The sequence below is a fragment of the Notothenia rossii genome (assembly GCF_949606895.1).
Source record: "Notothenia rossii genome assembly, chromosome: 3".
Lineage (NCBI taxonomy): Eukaryota > Metazoa > Chordata > Actinopteri > Perciformes > Nototheniidae > Notothenia > Notothenia rossii.
The window spans coordinates 66,042,422-66,065,054 of record NC_136901.1 but is presented as its reverse complement, the minus strand read 5'-3'; the positions used below and the strand labels follow the sequence as shown (position 1 = coordinate 66,065,054).

At 43.0% G+C, this 22,633-nt stretch overlaps 1 protein-coding gene across 2 annotated transcripts; it reads right to left on the bottom strand.

The window, feature by feature from the left end:
* Positions 1–5,884: 5,884 nt before the first annotated feature.
* Positions 5,885–16,491, bottom strand: guf1 (GTP binding elongation factor GUF1). Of its 2 annotated transcripts, none has more exons than XM_079668978.1 (17): positions 16,044–16,491; positions 14,603–14,714; positions 13,814–13,962; positions 13,094–13,174; positions 12,930–13,007; positions 12,764–12,847; positions 12,617–12,681; positions 12,325–12,528; positions 11,617–11,756; positions 10,717–10,840; positions 9,668–9,800; positions 8,820–8,963; positions 8,429–8,562; positions 7,631–7,732; positions 6,381–6,500; positions 6,238–6,274; positions 5,885–6,138 (listed from the first exon to the last, which is right to left on the bottom strand). In XM_079668978.1, the coding sequence occupies exons 1-17, from the start codon at positions 16,227–16,229 to the stop codon at positions 6,004–6,006; spliced, it is 2,028 nt and encodes a 675-aa protein (XP_079525104.1). In that variant the 5' UTR covers positions 16,230–16,491; the 3' UTR covers positions 5,885–6,003. The 2 variants fall into 2 exon arrangements, with proteins under 2 accessions (XP_079525104.1, XP_079525105.1); XM_079668979.1 differs by lacking the exon at positions 16,044–16,491 and adding an exon at positions 15,282–15,676.
* Between the last annotated feature and the right edge of the window lie 6,142 nt (positions 16,492–22,633).

The window sequence follows — 22,633 nt, the reverse complement described above, 5'->3', positions numbered from 1 at the left end:
TGGTTATAAAGGTGTGTGGGTGTGAGAGTTTAGTAGAGTGTGTGAGGTTGAACCTGCAAGCTATACCGGTACCTGTGATCATCTAAGAAAATAAGAGTTATTAAAGCCTAATAACTAGAAGCCTGTTTCCGACTTCATCTGTGAACGTTACAATACTTACATATATTTTCACTTGTAGTATTATAATAATTTAAAAGCTGGTTCTTCTGGGGGTCTTCTGTCCACGCTCAGCTACCGCACCGCAGCTGCCTGCACTTTACAATCGCTGGAGGACTGGGCTGTCACTCAAAAACTGAGTAGCCAATGGGGACGCACCCCTGAAAGTCCCGCCCACCTGGGAGGTTTGTGTCAGAATCTCAAACAAAAAATGAGGGAGCGCAAAAGAGAAGGCTGCAGCGAGAGCAAAAGTCTGATCATTGAGAAAGAAGAAACAAGAACTGCAAACAAAAACCTATGTTAAAACAAAGAAAACAGACATATAGTTTACATGATTACACAAATGATTTGTTTGCAACTTATAGTTTTATTTTTGAAATGTATTTTATTTTGCTTGACTCAGTTTTTTTTTTTTTTAAACTCATAGTTTTGGTTTATTCTGAGAAAGTGTGGCTTTATCTTTATGATACAAAACTAATCCCATATAACTCGTAGTGCTAAACACGTCAAATCAGTCACATCACATGAACGTGCCGGGTGGCGCGGTCCTGTGGTTTAGATGCGCGTTCATAATGCAGAACGTCATAACGTTATTAGCACATTATTACAACTTGAGGAACGAATGTTTTTAATAAGGGCTATACAAGTGTTCATACTGGGTAGTTTATTTAGTTTAAAAAAAATTATCCAACGATTTACAGACCACTATTTCCCCATGTAAGTCAATGGGAAAAAGTGTTTCCGGGCCTGGCAACCAAACGGAAGTGTAGTACCGCCATTTGGCCACCACAAATATTTTCATCTGAGTCCGGCGTACTTCCTGGGGGCTTGATATTTTCATCTGAGTCCGGCGCACTTCCTGGGGGCTTGAGCCAGGCCGGCTAAAATGATTGGTCGTGCTTTTTACAGTGCTACGGCTTCCACAGACAACATTTTTTATGGATTTTTACCATAGACGATTTTTACTCAAAGCACTTAAGATATTCATTGCTATCGGGATGTTCAGAGCATTCCATGGAATATAACAAAAAGTGTATCTCGAGCCGGTTTCTCAAACTTACCTACCCCACCTTTAATGCTCCATAAGGAAAATAAGGGTTATAAGGAAAACACAAGAGACTCATCACCGTGACGAGAGGAAGTGAACCGAGATCCGAGGGAACAAATATCCGCCATGTTGTTAGCCACCCTGCTAGCATATCAACGGCTAAAGCTACAACGGAGCCTCCCTCCCCCCACCACCCCACCGCTCCAAGCAACACGGCAGGCCGCAAGCCGGTTGCTGTAACGGACAAAGACAAATATCTGCAAGCTGACGACATTGTGCATTTAAGCAACAAAAATGGACTACATATTTTTCATCTGAACACTAACAGCCTGAGACACAAACTGGCTGAACTCAGGCAGCTATTCATGAACGGTAAGGCAAGCATATTATGCTTTTCTGAGACCAAATTGGACAATTCCATTACAGATTCAGAGATTGAAATTGAAGATTATCTTGTAGTGAGAAGGGACAGGAACGTGAATGGAGGTGGTGTCTGCATGTACATACATAAAGACACCAATTTCAAAAACTGTACTGACCTGCATCATGAAAATATTGAATCTGTGTGGGTTGAAATTCTTTTTGACAATGCTAACTCTGTAATAGTCGGGACAATCTATAGACCACCGGAACAGAGTGACTTTTATGATACATTAGATGGGTGTTTGGCTGAGGTGGGGGATGTAGAGACAATTATTATTGGAGACTGGAACACGGATATGCAACGTAAAGACACGTCCGTCTTCAAGTCCTTCAGTAGGATTTGTGATATGCACGGCTTCAGCCAGCTAATCACCCAACCCACCCGGGTATGTGAAACAACACAGACTGCCATTGATCTCATTCTGACCTCTGACAAGTCCAAGATCTCCAGTAAAGGGGTTATAGCATGCGGTTTAAGTGATCATTATATGATATTCTGTACCCGCAAAAGGCTAAAACAAAAGGCCGGCTGTCACAAAACAGTCCTATCTGGAGACCTCAAAAACTACTCTAGCGAGGCCTTTAACCTAGAAGTGGAGAGCCTGGACTGGTCAGATGAGCTCAGTGGTACGCAAGTTGAAGAAACTGGCTTGGTTTCAAAAATAAATTCTCTGCAATACTCAATGATTTGGCCCCCCTAAGAACAACCAGGGTAAAAAATCGTGCAAAGCCGTGGATGCACTCCGGCATACTGACCGCCATGAAAACCAGAGACAAAAAATGCTCTGAGTTTCATAAAAGTCAGTCAATGATTTCCAAAAGCACGAGCAGTGAACTCCTGGCCCACGTGACTGAACTAAAAATTGAAAGAAACAGACTAAGAAATTACGTAAGCTCCATGATCAAAACTGCCAAAAAGAATTTCATCAATGTCAAAACTGAGGAAAACAAAAATAAACCTCGTGAACTTTGGAAATTACTCAATAACCAGCTTGGCTGCAGTAAAAAACTCAAAACGAGATTTTCGAACTTAAACATAAAGACAGATAACAGGCTCATCACAGACAAACTGGACGATGCCAAGTACTTGAATTTTTTTTTCACAAACATAGCCACAACTCTTGTAAATAAATTACCCTCCCACTCAGGGCTTTTTGGAGTAAATCACATCATGACCTACTACAAAAACCTAGGGGTACGCAAAGATGATTTCAGTCTAGCAAGGGTAACATCAGCAGAGGTACTCATTCAACTGAGCGCCCTCCAACCTAACAAGGCCAGTGGCCACGACAATATCCCCTCCAAATTCCTCAGAGACACAGCAACCGCCATCTCACCAGTCATAGCTCACATAATTAACCTCTCCATAAAACAGGGAAAAGTACCCAAAGACTTCAAAATTGCGAGAGTAACCCCCCTGCACAAAAAGGGCAGCAAATTGGACCCAGGCAACTACCGCCCTGTTTCTATACTTACCTCCATCTCGAAAGTCATGGAAAAAATAGTATATGAACAGGTCGAAAAGTACCTTGCGGACAAGAAACTAATCTATGAATTTCAATCTGGCTTTAGAACATCCCACTCCACTGACACATGCCTTCTTTATTTAAACGACCACATCAAACAAGAGGTGGACGAGGGCAAATACTGCGGCATGGTGATGCTGGACCTGCAAAAGGCTTTCGACACTGTCAATCACCCCATTCTGATTGACAAGCTAAAAGCAATTGGTTTTGATAAACTATCGGTGAGCTGGATGCAAGGGGAGAGAACAGATGGTGGAGGTAAACGGTACTCTGTCCCCCCCCCCCTCCCAGTGAGCTGTGGTGTTCCACAAGGAAGCATATTAGGTCCGTTACTGTTCCTAATTTATGCAAATGACATGTCATCAGCATGTGACTGCAACTTGTTCCTGTTCGCGGACGACTCAGCCCTGCTGGTCTCTGACAGGAGCAGATTGCAGGTTGAAAAAACCCTCAGCTCCGAGCTCGGCAGAATCTGCACCTGGCTCGCCGATAATAAATTATCATTACACCTGGGTAAAACAGAGTCCATTCTCTTCGGTTCGAAACATAATCTCAGCAAATCCGACGACTTCTCAGTTGCAGTGGGTGACATTATTGTCACAAGTAAGAAGGAAATTACATACCTAGGATCTATTCTTGAGGCAAACCTCTCCTGTGACAAAATGGCATCCAATGTAATAAAAAAAGTCAATCAAAGAACTAGATTCCTATACCGGATCTCCTCTCTGGTAAACAAAAACAACCTGAAAACTCTGGCAGGAGCACTCATTCAAGGGTACTATGACTATGCTTGCACGTCATGGTACCATAGCACCTACAAGGCGCTAAAAATACAACTTCAAACATCGCAAAATAAACTGGTCAGACTACTGCTTGACCTTTCATCTAGAACCCACCTCACCTCTTCCCACTTTGACAACCTAGGATGGCTTAGAGTAGACGACAGAGTACAGCTACTTGCAATGGGCCTGGTCTACAAGATACACTACACCTCTATGGTACCCATGTACATGTCAAAATTCTTCCCAAAGGTCAAGGAATACCATGATCATAACACCAGAGGGAGCTCCACAAATCATGTAAAACCCAGATTTGGCACAAAAAAAGGGGAATACACGTTTCGCAATTATGCCACATCAAGGTGGAACGCTCTTCCCACTACTGTAAAGGAAAGTAAAACTATACTTACCTTCAAAACCTCTCTTAAAGAGCACCTTCGGGGGAGATCATTGCAAAACTGGCTCCGGTAATGGTACAAATCTAAACCCTCTCGTACAATGGACAGCTTCCCCCCCATCTATGTATATACTCGCATTTTAGACTCTGTTACTAACTGTATATCTGTAGACTTGGTATGTCTTAAATGTCCGGTTAGGATGTATTAGAACGAAATTTAAAATGAAATGTGTAAATAAGCCATCTGTATGTAAAAAAACACCTGTATGTAAATTGTAAATAAGCCATCTGTATGTCAAATATGTCTTATATGTCTTAAATGATATGATGAATTGGAAATGGGGGACCCTGATGTAAACAAGACGAAAGTCTTTCTCTGGTCTGCATCCCCTTAACAATTGTATGTTTTGAGCTGTACTGTACTGTACCCAATATACAAGCTGTTAATAAACTTTTCAATCAATCAATCAAAACCGAGGTCACAATATCAATCGATCCAGCAGAAGATATGACATAAAATTAACTTACCAAAGCTGAAGATGTTCAACTTCATTCATTTTCTTTCCGTTTTACTGAATCGCTATAAACTGCTCCTCTTCACATCTAAACTTTTCGTGGCACACGTACTTACAGCCAATCAGCTCTCTGAATTACGAGATGACGTTTGGTGGGTATGGCAGCACTATGGTGATAATATTTTTGCGGCACTAATACTCTGAGCATGCGCAGTGTAGTTTTTACAGTACACGTTCATTTTAACAGCAGAGAGAGGGGCTTGCCCCACATCGCTCAACACGGCTCAATAGGCACACTGTAGTGTAGACACTAATTAGAAGAACGCAGACTAAAACAGCAATGTACAGACGAATCAGATGACTAAACATGATCTGTGCCCCCCCACCTAGTGTCAGCCCCTAATGACGAGTCGCCACTAGCAATGAGATCTTTTCATGGGTGAAAATTCCCTTCTGCTTCTGTTTGAGCTAATGCTGCCATCTAGTGGATAAACTGCTTCATTGTCTCAGTTTCTGTCGTTTCATAAAGTCTCCAAAACTTATGATTAAATAAGCATATTACGTTTTTTATACAGGAAATGTTTCCACTGGCATTATCAATGTTTTGCTGAATACAGAGCAAAACAATATTCTTTAGTTATCTGTAAATCTGCCAGTTATTATTTTTGCTGTCTATAAAAACTGAAATTACAAAAGATATTAGCAAATTATCAAGTTTATCAAATAATTATAAAGACTATTAAAGCTCTAGGAATACAATCATTGGCTACTAACTGCACTGTACAGTAATGTGTACTTCAAACAATAGCAACTTGTTCAATAATAAATGATGTATTATACATTCCTTTACAAAAAAGGAGGTTAGATATTCTGCTATTTAATTATGACAGATAGATATAACAGTTAGAACGCATTCGATTTATAATATTTGAATAACATTTGATCTTTAAATTCCTCTCCTATGTGTGTGCACATATAAAAATAAATCTGTAAAACTAAATAATGGGTGCATAATGTGGAAATAGGCACAAAAACAAAAGTTTGCGGAAACAATGTCTATTTTATTTCGAGAAAATCTGGCAGGGCCTTTTAAAAAAACCTGCTGCATATGATAATGATATCAATATATATAACAATAAAATACTACTACGACTTCAGTCTATTTCTCTTTCCTCTTCAGAACATTAATGAAAGCGTCTTTGGGAACTTCCACGTTGCCGATGCGCCTCATCCTCTTCTTCCCCTCCGCCTGTCTCTTCAGCAGCTTCATCTTCCGTGTTATGTCACCTCCGTACTACCAGGACAAACAAACATACAGATTTCAACACTAGTGTTAGTGGTGCATTTTTTTTTATTCAGCAACTTTTGAGAGTTAAGTTCAAATCCGACTTACACATTTAGCGAGAACATTTTTTCTGAACGCCTTTATCCTGAAAGAGTCAAATACAATTCATTGTTCTTTATATACTGTATATGCGTTGTTTTGAATCGTATATGAGTCTAACAAAGAAGCTTAGCGCTGCCTCTTGTACTTACGTTTCCCTCGCGATAACCTTGCTTCCAATAGCTGCCTGTATAGCCACCTCAAACATCTGCCTGGGTATGGAGTCTTTGAGGCGCTCACACATGGCTTTCCCCATGTTGTACGCACGGTCTCTGCAATGACAACACACCGGTCAGATCCAAAAAACTACCAGCAAGAAGTGCCATGCAACAAAAACCTCCACATACAGCAGCTGATAAATGCAGAGAACATTCAATATTCTAGCTTACCATAAATACTTTAGAAATGATATGAGGAAGGGTGGTAATAGTCAGCAAAAAAAAAAAAAAAAAAAAAAGACAATTTATACGCAAAGATAGCCCTCAGAAAATGTATTTTCAAATTTGGATATTGTTTTCGTTCATTAAAATCATTAAAATAAAAACAAATCTGAGTGTCTTTCTAGTACATTTAAAACTATTTTCTGTGAAAACATCCAAATTTTCTTCTGTTAATTTATAACTTTTTGTTTATTTTTTTTCTGAATAGTTACCCCCTTTTTTTGTTTACATACAATTACCCTCATACATGCCATTGTAATTGAAACGAGTTTGTAATATTAATCTTTTTTTTTTCTTTGCTTTGATCTAGCTCCAAACACAATACACAGACAGAAATGGTATTCATTCTTTCAACTAAGACAAAAGTAAATAAGGATATTTCCCAAAATGTCAAACTATTCCTTTAATCATTTCTTCACAAGTATCTGCCCTTGTCGTAATTGGATAAAGTATTTGTATTACACAGATGTTCTGCTCTGTGATTGGTCATAGAGCAGCCGTTGTTGGTGGAGCATAGCACTCTTTATTTACCAGTCTGTACTGGCTTTGGTAGTAAGTACATTCAATTCAGATCTGCTGTGCGTCATCATTTCTCGCCCGTGAGTTTACTCTTTTGTCCTCGTCTCACATGGAACAAAGTCCTTGTCCGCTGGGTAAAGTCGTTATAATATATAATGTCACCACTGGCTGCCAGTAGGTCGTTTTTTTATGTTATCCTTGGTGTTTAAATACATTTCATGCTCCATAGACTGAGAAGAACTACTATAGTAATGAGGGACCACACAACCTTGAAATTATGTAAACTCGTAAAAGATCTGCTAGCGATAATAATTAAGCTAAGGGAGCCTGCTGGGACAAAGAAAAATGAGAATGCTGTCAAGCAGCGCCAGGGTTACTCCTCCTGAGACCAGTGAGGATCTTCTTTTATTCAAAAGGTTTCGTGAAGAAGGAAAAATGTTTACCTGTGCACAATGGTGATGAGTTCTTCCACAGGTTCCCCGTTCAGCAGGATATACATCTTTATCAGATCAGCAGCCTGGTAGCCTGCGTTCTCATAGTCAAAGCTACGGGAGGTAGAATGATGGGACGCTTTCAGTGTCAGCCATAAGTAATGCAATATTATTATTTATCCCACACTCAAAACAAACCTTGAAATGCATCATTTCATATATTACGTTTTTATGATGTGGACCCAGTGGTGGAAAGTACATTTACAACAAGTACTGTACTTGTAGTACACACATAATACTTAGGAAAAACTTTCAATAATATGATTATTTAGTGTAAATTAAAACCATCTAACATTATATTTAAGTAATTAAAAGTGTGTTAACAGAAAATGAATTTGAATTAATAAAATATTTCACATTTCTAGATTCTTAAATGTGAAAATGTGCTGCTTTTGCTTTAAAATATTTGACTATTTTTCAAATAGTACTTTTAATCCTAATACTTTAAGTGCATTTACCTAATGGTACTCAATCAATACCACATGTATTTATATCTGTAGCACCAGTGTTGAGAGAATATTTAGTATTTAGTACTATTAAATGTCATTTGTTTGGCCTGTGCTCACTATTTCTAAATAAACGTTTCATATTTCTTATCATGTCAAATCTACTATTTTGTTTTACAAAGTAGTTTGAAAGACTTTTTCTATGTAGCACCAGTTAACCAAACTACTACTTTGCAGTAGTTTATCTTCTTCCAGTTTGAAGTTAGTACCCCCCCAACACTTAGTAGCACTTGCGTATTTGTACCTGGCGTAACCGGAGGACATCGATTTGAGCAGGTCGTAGAAATCCACAACGATTTCATTGAGAGGGAAGAGATACTTCATCATGACTCGCTGGTCGTCTATGTACACCATGTTCTGCTGGATCCCTCTGCGGTTCTTTGGGGAAACAACGATAAAACATCATTTGACATTAGAAAACATAACAAACAAAGAGACACTTCTCTTAAGAGAAAAGCCCTCAAAATGAAAGTAGCAACGGAATTATAAACAAGTTTGTTAACACACAAAACACACATACTCTTTTTTTTAAGTTGCTTTTTTCTTACAGATACTCAACCTGACCTAAATGAAAATGTTGCAGTGTAAAAATGATGGCCATTAGTCTGTGTGTGAATGTTCCATGCTGCTCTTACCAAGGCGAGGGTCATGATCTTGCCGGTGTAGCTGTCCGGAGTGAGGATGGTCCCCAGCACCATCGGCTCCAGATACTCAGACACAACGGCTCTATCTGGGAAGTGAGACGGGTTCACCACGGTGATCTCCTCACTGCCGTGTTCCTGCAGGGAGAAACATTTCAACCTCAAAATAAAACAGGCTTCAAAAGTTTTCATTATTTTAAAGTCACAATTCACCCAACAAAACACTCAACCCCACAATAATATAGCAAGAAAAAGGTTATATTTACAAGATAACTCATATATTCCCTGAGATGATATTCTCTGAGGTTAAAGTCACATATTTATGCAAAATAGACCGGGTATTAAAAAATGGCTGTAAAAAGTTGCCTTTATATTCATGCTATATCGCTAACATTTATACCATCATTGGTCGTTAAAGATTTCAACATTGTGAACATTTGTAGTTTAAATATACATTTGAAGTCTTCGTTTTCACTACATTTCTGCCAATGGGATTACAACATTTTGTTGTGGTATTGACTTTGCAACAAAGCATTCAGATTTTCCTCCAAAGTGTTCTATAAATTATTCAACAAATCCAGTAGACAACACCATAGGACAGATTAATTTCTGCTGAAATAGGCATAAAAAGGAAAAAGTAACAAGCGTATTTTGTAAAACAGATACACTAATAACCAATCAACAGAAGCTCTAAACAAATATAAAAATGGCGCTAGCGATATCAGTGTGTCAACTCTCAGTCTACTCCAAATGATTCCATTAAAATATGACAAAGTATCTGTTTTTTTCAACCTTAAAGTGTACAACGGGAGCGTGTCCCATCAGGAGGAAACGTCTCTCACCTTGATGAGTTTGGGTGAAGAGAGCACAGCCTTGTAGGGAACAGTGGGGGCTGTCACTATCACTGAGGCGTTGTACTCCTGCTCCAGCCTCTGGTTGAACACCTCCATGTGCAGAAGACCCAAGAAGCCCAGCCTGCAGGAGCACAGGACGAACACTTACATTTTATAACTAATATTCATTCTTTCTATTTCAAAGAGCATGTTCAGAAAGAGATCATCTGTAAAACAGAATAAATATTCCAGCGCATCTTCATAGTTCTGAATCATCTATTCTAAATTAATACCACTAAAGAAATAATATTCAATTTCATCACCTGGACTAATATGACCTGTAAGGATCAATGAGCGCTAAAGTTTGGCAACACATGGTATGCAGAAAAGTTGCTGATTTTGTTATAAATCATATCATGTGATACCCAATTTGTGAAGAAACTGATGAAACTTCTTTTGGTTTATTTAATGACCTGCAGATCTGTAGCAGTTTGCTGCATAATCACCACCTACTGTTTTCTTTCATTGGCTGTGTTGGGTTATCACCTCATGTTATTTTGAGAGTGGATGGAGCAGCTACAATAGAAGCTTTGCTTAGCCTGATCGATCCAATCTCCATTCAGAAAACAAGCTTTTTGAACGTGTTTGCTTCCCATCATGTCGACAGACCTGACATAGCATTGGTTTTTCACTAATTAGCATCATTAGGCAGTTATTTCGGAATCTGTTTATTTTTGGGTTCATAACACTGTATTAAACAAGATTCTTTCAGCCAACACGTGACGTGCTAGAGACGATGAAGACAGCTCCTTGTGTGTTTTTGGCTGATGTTATGAACCTGGACATGATAGCATTCGGTTTCCCGACATATCTGTAACTCTGTAACAACATGCACAAAGCAGCAGGAGTGGTTATTTCGGCCATGGCGGGAAAAACCTTGCCGGCACGTCTAGTTTGAGTTACGCAAATAAATACAAATGATGCTGCGGCAAAACATGTCCTCCTTGTCGTACCATTAGGAGTCATTTTTCATTCTAATTCAAAGCAGGGCTCCTCACCTCCAGCCGGCTCCCAGGGCCATGCTGCTGTCTCTCTGCACCGTGACACTGGAGTCATTCAGGGTCAGCCTCTCAATGGCACTGCGAAGGGCTGGGTACTCTGACTGGTCCATGGGATACATGCCTGGGGGACAGGAAACAAATATGTAGATTGCACAACCTCAGAAAAAAGGACCCGTTTCATTTATTGTGTAAAGCACTAAGAGCACCTACTGTGCTAGCTAGTGAGACACGACATGCATTGAAGGACTTTTACCTTTGAGTACATCCATTGGCCGATTAGGAAAGAAGCAAAAAAAAAGCCCCACCTCATGACATAACAACTTGTATTCAATTTGAGTCTTTTTGTTGTGGTTAGTTGCATCTTTGTAGACATTTATTAGTACATTTTAAACATGTCTGTATAGTCGTTTCAAGTCTATAGAGTCAATTTAAGTCTCTTTGAAGTCATTGCGTCTCTTTGTTGTGTTTTGTTTTTTACTTTGTAGTCAATCTATGTTTATTTGTAGTGACTTGTCTCTCTCTGTAGTGTTTCTGTTTGTCTCATTGTAGTCCTTTTATATCTCTCTTAGTTGTCATTGTGTGCGTCTTTGTAGTTGGGTTAAGTCTCTAGGTATTTGTAAGTCTCTTTGAAGTCATTTTATGTCTCTTTGTTGTGTTTTTGCTTCCCTTTTTGGTCCCTTTGTAGTCTTTTTGTGTCTCATTTTAGTCCTTTGATTCCCTTTGTAGCTTTGAAATGTCTCTTTGTAGTCATGTTTCTTTGTGGTTATTTTGAGTCTATTTCTGTTATAGGTAAAGGCAATACAAAAAGTAAAAAGTTTTAAAGAATCCTCAAATCCAGTTCACATTTTCACAGAGATTTTTCTCTGACAGCAGGAAGCAGATAATAAAACATCTTACCAGCAAAGACCATTGCTTTGGCGGGTTTAAACCCTGGAAGAGCTTCCACCGGGTGCTCTTGGAGGTAGAGAGTGTCCCCAATCTGCGCCTCCTTCACATCCTTCATCCCTGCTATTATGTAGCCTACTTGGCCTGCAAACCTAAACAAGAAGAGGAACAGATTCAAAGGTAAAACCCCTTCAGTGCATGTTTTTTCAAAAGCTAAAAAAGTAAGTGCACTTAGTGCTTTACACAATAAATGAAAGGGTTCTTTTTTTAGTGCTGTTCACAGCTGACCTTTCAATGCGCAACCAATCAGATAACAGCTGTATGTAGCGGCTAAAGCTAGCATGGGACGTAGCCATAAAAAAAAAACTTAACCGGCTGTTTTCACCGCAAGGTTCCTCGCCCAACCCCGCAGTAAGCAAAGAGAACATTGCTTATTATGTGAATGCAGCTTAATAAAACAATTGATTATGGATTGTTTGATGTATACACATTTAAAAAAATGTACACAATGACAAAACATTTCCTGAAGCCTAGTATAATTAGTTTATTATCATATAAGACAAAAAACTGAGAAGATTGAACCAGCATGTTTGGCCATTTTGATTACAAATGTAACTAAATGACCAAAATAGTTGAAATGATATATTCTGTAAATAACATCAGCTGTATTGGGTGAAAGAAGTGAAAGAAATGAATGGAGAGGAGAAAGAGTGAACATACAGCTTCTGTGTCGGGTGCTCAGCCGGCCGGAGGAGCCCCAGCTCGTTGACCTCGTAGGTTTTCCCGAGATACGCCGACACGACCTTGTCCCCTTTCTTGACCCGACCCCCAAACAGAGCGATGTTGGCCACCACCCCTCTGTAATGGTCGAAGGTGGAGTCGAACACGAGGGCTTTAAAAGGTTCATCAATACTTGCTGCGGGCCTGAGAAGACAAGCACAAATAAAACAGCTTCACTTTTATGTGTCAAACGTGTTTCATGTGAGAAATAAGACTGAATGAAGCTGCTTACGGGGGGATTCTCTCCACAACCGCTCGGAGAACCTCTTCAATGTTTGTTCCAAGCTTAGCTGAAATCTGGAGAAAAAAATGAAATCTGGAATTAACAGTTATTTCAAAGCGATACTGAAAATACACCTTTCATTATGCTACCACTCACCCTAATGCATTCCTCACATGGAATATCAAAAACTTTTTCTATCTGGGACTCCACTCGCTTTGGATCAGCATTTTTTAAATCAATCTGAGGGGAAAATGCAGAATTCAAATGACATTCTAAATAGTAGTCAAGCAGACAAATCAAAAAGGCATAAAGATATTTGTACCTTGTTGATGACAGGGACGATGGCCATCTGAGCTTCAAAAGCCAAGTAGAAGTTGGCAACTGTCTGCGCCTGAATCCCCTTCACATGACAGCAAAAATATTATATATAAGTACATCAACAATACTTTTCTGAGAAAAAAGAGAGCTATGAGTCTGGGTTTGTACCTGATTGGCGTCGACAATCAACAGGACCCCTTGGCAGGCTGAAATCGATCGAGAAACCTCGTAACTGAAGTCCACATGACCCTATAGAGAAGAGAAGCACCGGAGATTTAAAAACTTTTGGACATACAGTATCACACAAGACAAGAATATAGTTAACCTATTTTATTTTCATATTGCTCTCTTCAGGTCTTTAGAACAACACCAGAAGAGATCAAGAACAGACATTTTTTGTGTCAATGATGAAACAAATAACAATGAATTGGTTAAAAGATTATAAATGTTAAATGGAAGGATCCAGTGAACGAAAAATATATAATTGAAAAAATAATCATGACAATTGGAAACCAAGGTAATATATTTGATGAAAGATGCAAAAACATTTAATTTCAAACATTACAAATGAACCTCCGATTGGATGTGGATGTTTTAAAATAAATTATGTTTAAGTTATCTGGTAACCTGATTAATCTCTAGTAGCAGTAGAGGGAAAAATAATTGAATTCAAAGCTTGGTAATAAAGTAAAAATGTCTCACTATTATCTAGGTTTAGAAAACCTGCAAGAAACAACATTATAAGAACGCACCGGGCAGAGTTTCTAGAGTTTCTTCTCTTAGGACCAAAGTCCTGATGAACTACCGCAGCTATAGCAAAACAACCATGAACAACAAGGAGAGAAAGTAGTTCTTTTTTCCTGACATCACATCCAGCTTAGTACTGACCGGCGTGTCAATAAGGTTCAGGAGGTACTGCTCTCCCTCGTAGCTGTAGATCAGCGAGGCCGTCTGAGCCTTCACTGTGATCCCTCTCTCTCGCTCCACCTGAAGCTTGTCCAACACCTGCTTGTTCTTGTCCGTCTTTGCTATGGCACCTGTTAGTCAGTGACATCCAAAAAAATCAGAATCAGACATCCTCTATATACAGTAGAGGGATTTACATTGTTACAGCAAAGGGGACACTGCAGATAAAAGACAAAGAAATGAGTAGAGTAACATATTAAAGGGGCCCTATTATGTTTTTGGGGCTTTCTCTTTCCTGAAGTGTGTTATATAGGTTTTATACATGAAGATGGTCTTGCTAAAATGCCTGTGTTCCCTCTCAGGGGAGTTTCTCTGCCACACCTCTGCCTGAAACGCCTCCATTGGACTCTTTTGTATATTTCTGTAACATAGTGACATCACAATTTAACACTCATGCTTCTATTGGCTAGCGCTCCAACACATTGTACATAAGCTTAGGGGAGGGACATCTCTGGTTGACCAATCACAACAGAGCCGGCCAGCTAACCAATCAGAGCAGACTGGGCTCTGGTTTCAGACAGAGGGTGAAAAAAGGTGCTGCAGCACAGGCAGTATGAGAACAATAAAGAGCTTTCTGAACATTAAAGCAAGGAGACATGTCCCAGGAGAGGTAGAAAATACAGACATGAACCTGATTATGAGCACAATAGAGCCACTTTAAAACTAAGTTGGAAAAAAAGCTGATGTGCTCATGTGATGAAGAAAACGTACCTGTTATTTCCAACAGCCTGTCAGCCAACGTGCTTTTTCCATGGTCAATATGAGCGATGATGCAAAAATTCCTGATTCTGTCCACAGGAAACTTAGACAGGTCAATCGTATCCTTAAAGGCAACAGAGGGTCTGCAGATTAGTATGACAGCTATTTAACAACTGCTGAGTGTGACAGTAACATTTTAAAAATGTTTTGAAAAATATTCGGGCAGAATATACTTTCTTAATGGGGCACATTCAGAACCTCCTTAAAGGTAGTGTAGGTAAGAATGGAGAAACCAGCTCGAGTGCGCTAGAATTTGAAAGTACACAACCGGAAAAAATCTGCCTCTTTCTTCAGACTTCCTTACAGAGCCCCTCCTCCAACACACACAAACACGCACATGACCAATGAGGGCACGAGATAATTTTGTGCACGGATGGAAGCCTGACAGGCAGGTAGGCCATCCATCCTTTTTACAGCGCCACGGCTTCCACAGATGACATTTTTTAATGTATTTATTGTCAAAGCATTTAATGTATTCATTGCTATCAGGATCTTAAGAGCATTCCATGGAAGATAACAAAAAGTGTTTCTGAAGTGAATTACCTACCCCACCTTTAAGTAGAAGTGTGTTATCATTATCAGCTAAATTACAAAAAATTACATTTGTATAATGAATGAATCACAGATTTACCTTGAATTCTTGATTCTTTGTCTGCTCACTTTTTCCAAACATTTTCGGTAAAACCTACGAGTACTAGTTAAAAAAAACATCTACTTCCGCACCAGCCCAACAACCAACACTAGTAGTGAGTGATCAACTAGATAAATAAGACTTGGATTTTACTGCACAAGTTTTTGGCCTGCATTTACTTTGATGTGCCAAGGCTTCTCCCCATGTTTGTATTCTTTGTTAACCTCATGGGGCATGGGGGTTGAATTAAGTATCTATTAGTATTCAAGGTAAAACTGGTTGAGCAATTAATATCCAAATGATAATTTTTGGGGTTAGAATTTCTTTAACAGGATTCTGATAAAGTACCAAAAGTAGAATCACCACGTCTGCTCAAGAAGAAAGGGGTTTCTCTTGGCAAACAAAATAAAACTAAATCATTCAGTTTATTATAAAAATGCACAAGCAAAATTGAAAGTAGAGATACATGGTTTTGAATGATTTTCAATCTTGTAAATAGAGCTCTCTGACAAAGATAGTGAGGTGAAAAGTATAATGTAAATGGTTTCGTAATTACGTAGGGCTATAATGTTACATATAATAGAAATACTCAAGCAAAGTACAAGTACCCTGAATTTGTACCTAAGTACAGTTCTTGCTTCCAGCCCCTATCTGTAAACAAAGGCTGCTTTTAATCTCTAATACTACTGTTTTACAGAATTATGAACGGGGATAAATGCACAGAGACCATGAATATGTTCCAGTATTAGTTTGTCAGCCTACCTTATCTGTTTTAGTGCTGATTATCCTGAAGCTGCTGGAGAACACAGGCAGCCTTTTCATCCAGCGGTGTCTTAACAGTGTGTAGGTCATATTACAGCTTTGTATTTTCCTCCTGTACTCTTTGAACTGTAAAACACGTCTTAGCAGTGGTGTGTCACACCACCGTTTAACTAGAGAAAGGGACATGTTGTCGTTAAGCTGCTGTCAGTTACCTTCCAGCATGAAGGTCCTAACTGTTAGCTGGCGTTAGCTAGCTAGCTAGCTAGCTTTTGACTACTACTGTATTGTCATTAAACGTAGACTATGGCCACATTGACGGACTATTATATACTGGCATGACGAAAACACATGCGTATCTTTTAAAGTAAATGGTACTGTAATAACCCCCGTGCATGAGTTCTTAGGGTGCTGACATTTTGGGTGACAGTTCAGCTGCAAAGACTTCTGGGAAATGTTATTGATTTTCCAACCAGAGATGATAAAAAGAAACAAGATAGTTATTTGTACTACTTCCGTTTTTGTTTATACTGGTCAGAGCAAATTAGTCGTCCTTTCACATTTTATAAATCTTGTACTGTCGCTCTTTATTGTATCAAAAGGATATTGTAATAAAAATGTCTTTGCTAAGCTAACCTTCAAATGCTGTGAACGTTGTCTCTCTTTAATTATATTTAAAAAAAATTATATTAAGGCTAAACATTGCAGCCTTTTTATATGTAGCTATAGTTCAATTGGCTCCTTATGAGCCCAATGGTCTAAATTTAGAATAATCTAATCATAGGCTATAGAAATCGATACTTTTGAATCCCTTGAAAAGCCTTGGAGGAGAATGATTATCTTGACACATCTGTATCTTTGGAAATCCGGCAGACGGAAGTCCCGCCTACTCAAGCTGTCAAATGAAGGATACAAATGGATATCAGTTGCTATGACAACGAAGCTACCTCTTGCACAAGAATAGATTACTGCTTCTCTTCTTTGTGCAACCAGAGGTAATAAGCCTCTATTAGTCCCAGTTTCTGCCTGAAATCATTGCTTCTTTCTTTTTTACTTTTTTAAATTTGTACTGAGGATTGCATTCGAGTACAGTACACCTCCCCTAATGATCATATTCCCCTAAGAATTATACAAGCTGTTCCTAAATAGTCTCACTGTCTATTAGACCAGTGGTTCCCAAAGTGGGGGTAGCGAGATGATTACAAAACAAAAAATAATATAAAAATGTTATAAATGTTTTCTTACAATTACTATTAATAATAACGTGTGCATTGTGGTGATTGACATTATTCACCCACGGAACTATGGGTTGGGGTATTGTTCCGCACGGACATTAGTGAGTTGACCGGACTTCCTGTTTCCCCCGGTCTTATCTTCCCGGGCAAAAAGCTGTTTACATGTTGTTCTGATGTTAAATAAAAGTCTAGCTTGTACCTTCGATACCCCGCCTCCGACTCCCGTCTCTCGGCACTACATTGGTGACCCCGACATAAGTCTCGTAGAAGGATCCGAGACTGAACCGAGCATGGCAAATAACGCAGTTTTTTTCAAACTGCCGGAGTTTTGGGATACATCTGCGGCTGCATGGTTCGCACAGGCGGAGGCTCAGTTCGCCCTCCGCGGAGTAACTGATGACGCATCACGCTATTTCCACATCGTTTCGGCACTGGGAAGCTCCACTGCGACCCGGACGGTGGGCTTTATTACATCTCCCCCTGCCCAGGATAAATATGCAGCGTTCAAGGCTTTCCTGCTAAAGACTTTCGAGCTGTCTCGGTCGGAACGGGCCCGACGCCTGCTCGCTATTCATAGCCTGGGAGACAGCAAGCCTTCGGACCACATGGAAATGATGCTCAACCTGCTAGGTACGGAAAAACCCAATTTTTTGTTCATAGAACTGTTTCTTCGGCACATGCCGCCGCATGTTCAGACAGCGCTCGCTAACACGGCTATTACTGAGCGACGCGCTTTAGCCGAAGAAGCTGACCGGTTCTTCCTGGCCACCCAGCGTTTTACCCCTGAGGTGCTGGCCCCGACACGCAGCGGCTCCTTCCCTGGTAGAGGCATGCCACCTAGCAGAAGCTCCAGGGCCGACGTCAGCGACTCCAGCCCTGGCCTGTGTCAGTACCATGCACGCTATGGGGCGAAAGCGAGGATGTGCCGTCCCCCCTGCACCTACAAGGAAACGGGAAACGCCAAGGCCTGCGCTCGGTAGTGGCCGCGAGCGTGGGCACATCCAACCGGCTCCTGTTCATCAGGGACACCCTCTCTGGTCGCAGACTCCTTTGTGACACAGGAGCCCAGCGGAGCGTCCTGCCGGCTACGGTGGAGGACGCCGCCGGTGGGGGCCACGGCCCACCTTTGACGTCCGCTAACGACACCCCTATCCGCACCTATGGCACAAAGACAGTGGACCTGTGTTTCGAGGGTCAGCGGTTTAAGTGGGATTTCATCACGGCTGACATCTCCTTCGCCCTCCTTGGCGCAGACTTCCTGTGCGCTCACGGACTGCTGGTGGACGTCAAGAACAGCCGCCTGGTGGACGCACTGACGTTTGCCTCGTTCGCATGTACCCGCGGCGAGGCGTCATTCAGCGGGCTCTCCAGCTCACTCTCACAGGGTGACAAGTTCCAGCACCTTCTCAGTGAGTTTCCCGACTTGACGCAGCCCACCTTTTCCGCTGCCACTACCAAACACAGGGTAGAGCACCACATTGACACTGAAGGCCCCCCAGTCTATGCTAGGGCCCGGCGGCTCAACCCTGACATGCTGTCGGTCGCCAAGTCGGAGTTCGACAGCATGGAGCGTCTGGGCATCATCCGCCGCTCGGACAGCCCTTGGGCTTCGCCGCTCCACATGGTCCCTAAATCAGCCGGTGGCTGGCGACCGTGTGGTGACTACCGCCGCCTTAACGACGCCACTACGCCAGACCGCTACCCGGTCCCTCACATCCAGGACTTCTCTTCACACCTGGCGGGCAAGCTGGTTTTCTCCAAGGTGGATCTGGTGCGGGGCTACCATCAGGTTCCGGTGCACCCCTCAGACGTCCCCAAAACTGCGGTGATTACGCCGTTCGGGCTTTTCGAGTTCCTGCGTATGCCGTTTGGACTTAAGAACGCAGCTCAGTCCTTTCAGCGGCTGATGGATTCGGCGCTCAGAGACATGCCATTCATTTTCGTCTATTTAGACGACATCCTTGTCGCCAGCTCCTCCTCTGAAGAGCACCAGGCACATCTCCGTGTCCTTTTTGCGAGGCTCAGCCAACACGGCCTGATTGTCAACCTGGCAAAGTGTCAGTTCGGGTTGTCCTCCATCCACTTCCTCGGGCATCTCATCAGCAAAGATGGAGCCGCCCCCCTCCCATCGAAAGTGGAGGCCGTGTCCGCCTTTCCACGACCGTCTACAGCTCGGGCGCTCCGAGAGTTCCTCGGGATGGTGACGTTTTATCACCGGTTCATCTGCCGGGCGGCCCACACCATGCGCCCGCTGTACGAGGCCCTCAAGGACAAGTCCCCCGGCCAGGCCATAGACTGGACGGCTGAAAGGGAAGCCGCTTTCGATGCCACCAAAGCCGCCCTGAGCGAAGCCGCCATGTTGGCTCACCCGTCACACAGGGCCCCCATCGCTATCACCACCGACGCGTCTGACTACGCTGTGGGCGTGGTGCATGAACAATGGGTCGACGGCGCCTGGCAACCGCTTGCCTTTTTCAGCCGCCAGTTGACTCCCAGGGAGCGCAAGTACAGCGCTTTCGACAGGGAACTCCTTGGTCTCTATTTGGCTGTTCGCCACTTCCGTTTCCTGCTGGAAGGCCGGGAGTTTGCGGCGTTCGTGGATCACAAGCCACTTACCTTCTGCATGTCCAAGGTGGCCGAGCCGTGGTCCGCCCGACAGCAACGCCAGCTTTCGTACATCTCCGAGTACACCACGGACATACGACACATCGCTGGCAAGGCTAACGTGGTCGCGGACTGCCTCTCCAGATCGGTCATCGGAGCTGTGCAGCTGGGCCTCGATTACCTCCGCATGGGCGCTGACCAGGCCTCTGACCACGGGATCCAGACCCTCAAGGCCTCGGTCACGGGATTGCGACTGGAGGAGGTCACGGTCGGTGACTCGGGCGCGAAGCTGTGGTGTGACATCTCCACGGGCCAGCCTCGACCGCTAGTCCCTACGGACTGGCGCCGACCCGTTTTTGAGGCGGTTCACAATCTTTCCCACCCCGGTAGGAAACCGTCCGTGAAGTTGGTGTCGCAGAAGTTCGTGTGGCAGGGGCTTAAGAAGGACGTGAAGTCCTGGGTCGACGCATGCGTGGCTTGTCAACGGGCTAAAGTCCACCGCCATACTAGGGCCCCTTTTGAACTGTTTGCGGTTCCTGAGAGGAGGTTTGACCATGTCAATGTCGACCTCGTAGGTCCGCTTCCCCCCTCTCACGGTTTCACCTACCTGTTTACGATGGTGGACAGGACGACCCGCTGGCCCGAGGCCGTTCCCCTCACCTCGACGTCAGCTTCCGACGTCGCCCGCGCTTTCATCGGCACGTGGGTGGCGCGCTTCGGGACCCCGTCTGACCTCTCCTCTGACCGCGGTTCTCAGTTCACCTCGGAGCTGTGGAACGCTGTTGCTGTGGGTTTGGGGGTCAAGCTGCACCGCACCACCGCATATCACCCCCAGGCTAACGGATTGTGTGAGCGGTTTCACCGATCCATGAAGGCGTCACTGCGTGCCGGATTGACAGACGGCAACTGGGTGGATAAGCTCCCGTGGGTTATGCTCGGCCTCAGGTGTGCCCCCAAGGAAGACCTGCAGTCCTCGTCGGCGGAGCTCGTCTATGGCCAGACGCTACGGGTCCCCGGGGAATTCATTCCCACCGCCACTGTGCCCTGGTCTGCAGCCGGGCAGCTCTCCTCCCTGCTGGAGACCGCCGGGACATTCACGCCCGTCCCCACGTCGCAGCACAGCAACCCAGCTTTCCGGGTGTCCCCCGGATTACGGTCGGCGGATTTCGTTTTTATTCGCCACGACGCTCACCGCGGTCCCCTGCGCCCCCCTTACGACGGTCCGTTCAGGGTCATACGTCACGGGGACAAGAGCCTGGTGGTGGACGTTGGTGGCAGGCCTGAGACTGTGTCCGTTGATCGGATTAAGCCTGCTCACGTGGACGTTTCCAGGCCGTTAGAGTTGGCTCTGCCCCCACGTCGGGGCCGCCCTCCCGTGTCCCGCCCCCCACCCCCTGTGGGGATGCCCTCGCCCTCGTTGGCGCCCCTGCCCCTGCCCTCGCCTGCGGACCCGCCCTCCTCAGCCCCTGTGGTCCGTACGCGCCGGGGTCGGGCGGTACTTCCTCCCAGGCGCGAGGGTTTTGACTATGGGTGAATTCTGGGGGGGCTTGTGTGGTGATTGACATTATTCACCCACGGAACTATGGGTTGGGGTATTGTTCCGCACGGACATTAGTGAGTTGACCGGACTTCCTGTTTCCCCCGGTCTTATCTTCCCGGGCAAAAAGCTGTTTACATGTTGTTCTGATGTTAAATAAAAGTCTAGCTTGTACCTTCGATACCCCGCCTCCGACTCCCGTCTCTCGGCACTACAGCATAGACATTTTTCAGGGGCGGACAGCCATCTGTTTAATTTCCCCGCAGCGAGGCTCCCCCCGTTGATAATCCACTAGTGCAGTGTTTCTCAAACTTTTTCTTAAGGACCACTTAACCAATTAAAAAACACTCACGGACCGTGCACCTAACCCTACAAATATCCCAAAACAATAGGCCTGCTCAGTGCTTACCACTCCAACAGTACATAACAGCCTAATAATGACAGCTTAACCTTCTCTACATCGCCTCGTTCATACAAACAATCAACAATACAAATACAACTACAGATTATATAAGCATTTAGTTCAAATGTGATTTTAAATGCTCTCAGGTTTTACACCTCTTATGAAATGTAGACTACATTTATTACAGAGTTTATGTCCGAGCCAACAGACTCAGAGATCGTTGGCTACTGAGCGATATGCAAAATACACCACATGTATTCTTTCATCTACGTAACATTGCAAAAATCAGGCATATCTTGCCTCAAAACGATGCAGAGAAACTAATCCATGCATTTGTTACTTCAAGGCTGGATTATTGTAACTCCTTATTATCAGAGTGGACCAAAAAGTCAGTTAAGTGGCTTCAGTTGATTCAAAATGCTGCAGCACGTGTACTAACTAGAGTTAGGAAAAGGGACCACATTACTCCTGTTCTGGCTGCCTTACACTGGCTCCCTATAGAACACAGGATAGAATTCAAAATCCATCTTCTCGCCTACAAAGCCCTTAATTGGCAGGCGCCATCTTACCTTAAAGTGGACCTATTATGCTATATTGGAAACATATATTGTAGGGCCATACCTATACAAAACATGTCTGTGAAGTTTTTTTGCTTAAAATACCAAACAGTTCACCCATTGTAGCCATGCCTCATACTGCTCATACCCCTCTTTTGCAGCCCTGTTAGAGAAAAGCGGATTTTGGGTCCTTAGCTTGAAAACAAAAAAAAGAGGAGGCGGAGCTAATGCCTGATCAGAATTCTACCGGAGATAAA

Bases quoted from the DNA above. Each gene is read 5' to 3' on its own strand.
- guf1 (XM_079668978.1), bottom strand. From the start codon at position 16,229: ATGTCCCTTTCTCTAGTTAAACGGTGGTGTGACACACCACTGCTAAGA. The intron at 10,841-11,616 runs GTAAGATGTTTT...CCTGTCCCCCAG, and splicing joins CAAAGCAATGGTCTTTGCTG to GCATGTATCCCATGGACCAG. The intron at 6,501-7,630 runs GTAAACATTTTT...TTGTCATTGCAG, and splicing joins CTCATCACCATTGTGCACAG to AGACCGTGCGTACAACATGG.